The 2,903-nt window shown below is 47.8% G+C and overlaps 1 protein-coding gene across 1 annotated transcript; it reads right to left on the bottom strand.

Moving 5' to 3' along the window:
* Nucleotides 1–1,754: 1,754 nt before the first annotated feature.
* Nucleotides 1,755–2,588, bottom strand: LOC137355961 (probable G-protein coupled receptor 139). The gene has a single exon (XM_068021663.1). It carries the CDS (start codon nt 2,586–2,588, stop codon nt 1,755–1,757), a length of 834 nt encoding a protein of 277 aa, XP_067877764.1.
* Between the last annotated feature and the right edge of the window lie 315 nt (nt 2,589–2,903).

Genomic DNA, 2,903 nt, shown 5'->3' on the forward strand with positions numbered 1-2,903 from the left:
CCCGTCAGCGTGTGTATTAATATTGGAGAAGCAAACAACACGGTTGTGAATCAGCAGATCTGCACATTCAAACCTACATATGTTTGTCTTCTCTCATGCAGGTCGCCATTCAGAGGGGTTCACAGCTACAGAGGGACAGTCGATCACCACTGAGGAGGACGATGCACCACCCCAGCAGCCACTTCCACCAGCAGATACTTTCAACTCGGTGTGCACCCACTTGGCATCCGAATCCGGGTCACAAGCTGGTGAGAGGACCATAAATGCACCGTGCCGACTCATCCGATAGTTGGAGGCCTGTGGGTGGCCAGGACCATGACGAGACCCAGGACGATGACGACTCTCTGGTGCGGACAGCACAGGACGTGCTGGAGTTCCAGAGCGTGGCAAGGCAACATCTGGCAGAGATGCCAGAGCTCCTCTGCAGCCATGAGCAGAGGATGGAGGAGTCTATCCATGCCATGACTGCTGCCATGTCTCAGGCCTATGAGGGCAGGGCTTCCTTCTTGAGAGGTTGGCGACCTTCATGGAGAGCCAGATCCCAGAGATGCGTGCAGACCTGCACACCATTAACTTGACCATGATCTCAATGTAGCAGTGGCAAGGTGATGGAAGGAAGAGAAGCACCGAGGTTTCTGCAGTTCCTGGTCCTTCTGTAGAGAGACTCAAGAATGACTTCAAAGGGAGGAGGAGAAGCTGTCATCCACATCTGGCAGCTCCTTCAGGGTGCTCCAAGTGTGAACACTGGCTCCTCAAGGCCTGAGGAGAGTGCTGCACCAGTCCAGGAGACATTGGGTCTCACGGGTGACTCTTACAAGCTTTGTGTTAAATAATTAACTGATCCTTTGTTCAAAGAATTCAGCTTCATTGTCTGAAAGCTGTGCGCTATTATACATTAATTGTGAGCTGCTGAGCTCCCCCTTCCCCCTTAGTGTGATACCAGTGTGACCACAGCCCGCATTAACACACCAATGTGATGAGAGTCCTCATTAACATATGTTCTACTCTGGTCACAAGCGGCATTGCAGCCACTCGCAAGGGACCATAAAGGGAAAGGACGTGACAGAGTTGAGGCATTAAGATAAGTCTTTATTTCACTCTGCGAATGGACACCAGGATGGCTGCAAATGAGTCATTATGAGGTTGTCTATTACCTCCATCCCACATTGCTGAACACATCCGGCCTCCTGACTTGGCATCTGAGGACAGACCAATTCAGTCGGTGGAGTCACTGATGGTCCTCAGAGCACAACCTTGATGATGACCCATGCTCTTTTCCAGCAGTGTGAGCAAACAGACCCATCACACAGCAGTTACCAAAACTATAGTGACCCCCCACTACTAGACATCCAAACACACACTTATCCTTTTGCAGAGGCCTTGGGGCGATAATACGAGCCATTTTCCAACGTGGCAGGTTGGAAACTGATTGGAGGGATTCAAATATAGATGTCCAGAATCAACGAGCATGGATTTGTGAGATGGCAATATCTTCAAAGACTTTAAAGAGGAAAGAAGTTGGATATAGGGTGACTACACGGACAGATGGGTACGGGTTGTTTTATTGAGGAGAGGTGTGACGACAGTAGATTTAAGGGGGAGACTGACAGAAGCTGAGGGGAGAGAACTGTTATCAGCTAACATGGGGACCATGTCGGGACTCGGCCCGAGCAGCCACCAAGCTGAGGCACCAGGGCTGTCAGCTCCTGTCCATACATGGACTGGAAATACTGGGACCCCCCTCTGGGCTACACTCAGTTGCATTGTTTATTAATTAGTTGAATAATTGATATAACCGGATATTTCACCATGCACTTGATCTGCTCTCTGAACTTGGATTGTGTTGTCACATAAATGAATGTGTTTATGCAGCAACTTAGAACTTGCAACATGAATCCAATTTGTCCAAAGATATAGGAATGATCAGTGTCATCCTCAAGATTTTTCCCTGCTATGTTACAAATTGAGAAATATATAAAATACGTCAACCACAGAAGTATGAAACTGCCGGATATGGTGAAGAGTAAAATCACAGACTTCCTTCTGCTCTCCATCTCTGGGTCACTGCTATTTCCTCCCTTGCTCTGACCCCTCAGTCCCTTCCGGACTCGACTCGCCAAAAAAATGTGTCTGACTGTCAGAGTATTGAGCAACAGAATTAAAGTGAATGGCAGAAACGGGGTTAAAATCACATCAAACCAGTCAAATGCCATCCATCCGGGATCAGTATAATAGCTTGGCTTTACATAACAACCCCATGGTACATTGTCAATTATCTCTCCAGGCTCATATGTAAAATAGAGTGGGATGTTTTGTAAACAGAGCAGAATACTGGTTGTCGCGAGAACCACAGCCGCAGTTTTAGCGGTGCAATATTTAGTTTTCAGCTTCTGGCAACAAATGGCCACAAATCGATCAAAGGAGAAAGTGACGGTGAACCAGACAGACCAATCCGAGGCTGCATATCGTTGGGCAGCGATAACTCTACACATCGGAGTGATGTTCATCAAAGATCCCGGGAATAAATAATAACTGATCCTCCACAGCATGACATCAGTGATAATGACCAGTAGATCCGCCATTGCCATGGCCACCAGGTAGCGAGTGGTGCAGGTGGAGAGTCCGCACTTTCCCCGGGACAGGATCATAATCGCCAGTAAATTAACTGTAAGAGATAGAAGAGAAAGAGACTGGAAATTATTGATCAATCATTCTCCGTGCCTGAGCTCAACACCTCCAAACTGCCAATTTCCAATATTAAAAGGATTGGGACAGGAGGGGAACGCCAATCAGACCCAGGAGGCAGGTCAGCTGTTTAAATATGAGGTTTACCATTGACGGGGCAGGATTATCCATCAGACACTCTCCTCCTCACAAAGACACACTGATTTGACAATCGCCTC

This window comes from Heterodontus francisci, chromosome 44 (assembly GCF_036365525.1).
Source record: "Heterodontus francisci isolate sHetFra1 chromosome 44, sHetFra1.hap1, whole genome shotgun sequence".
NCBI classification, from domain to species: domain Eukaryota; kingdom Metazoa; phylum Chordata; class Chondrichthyes; order Heterodontiformes; family Heterodontidae; genus Heterodontus; species Heterodontus francisci.

Bases quoted from the DNA above. Each gene is read 5' to 3' on its own strand.
- LOC137355961 (XM_068021663.1), bottom strand. From the start codon at position 2,588: ATGGCAATGGCGGATCTACTGGTCATTATCACTGATGTCATGCTGTGG.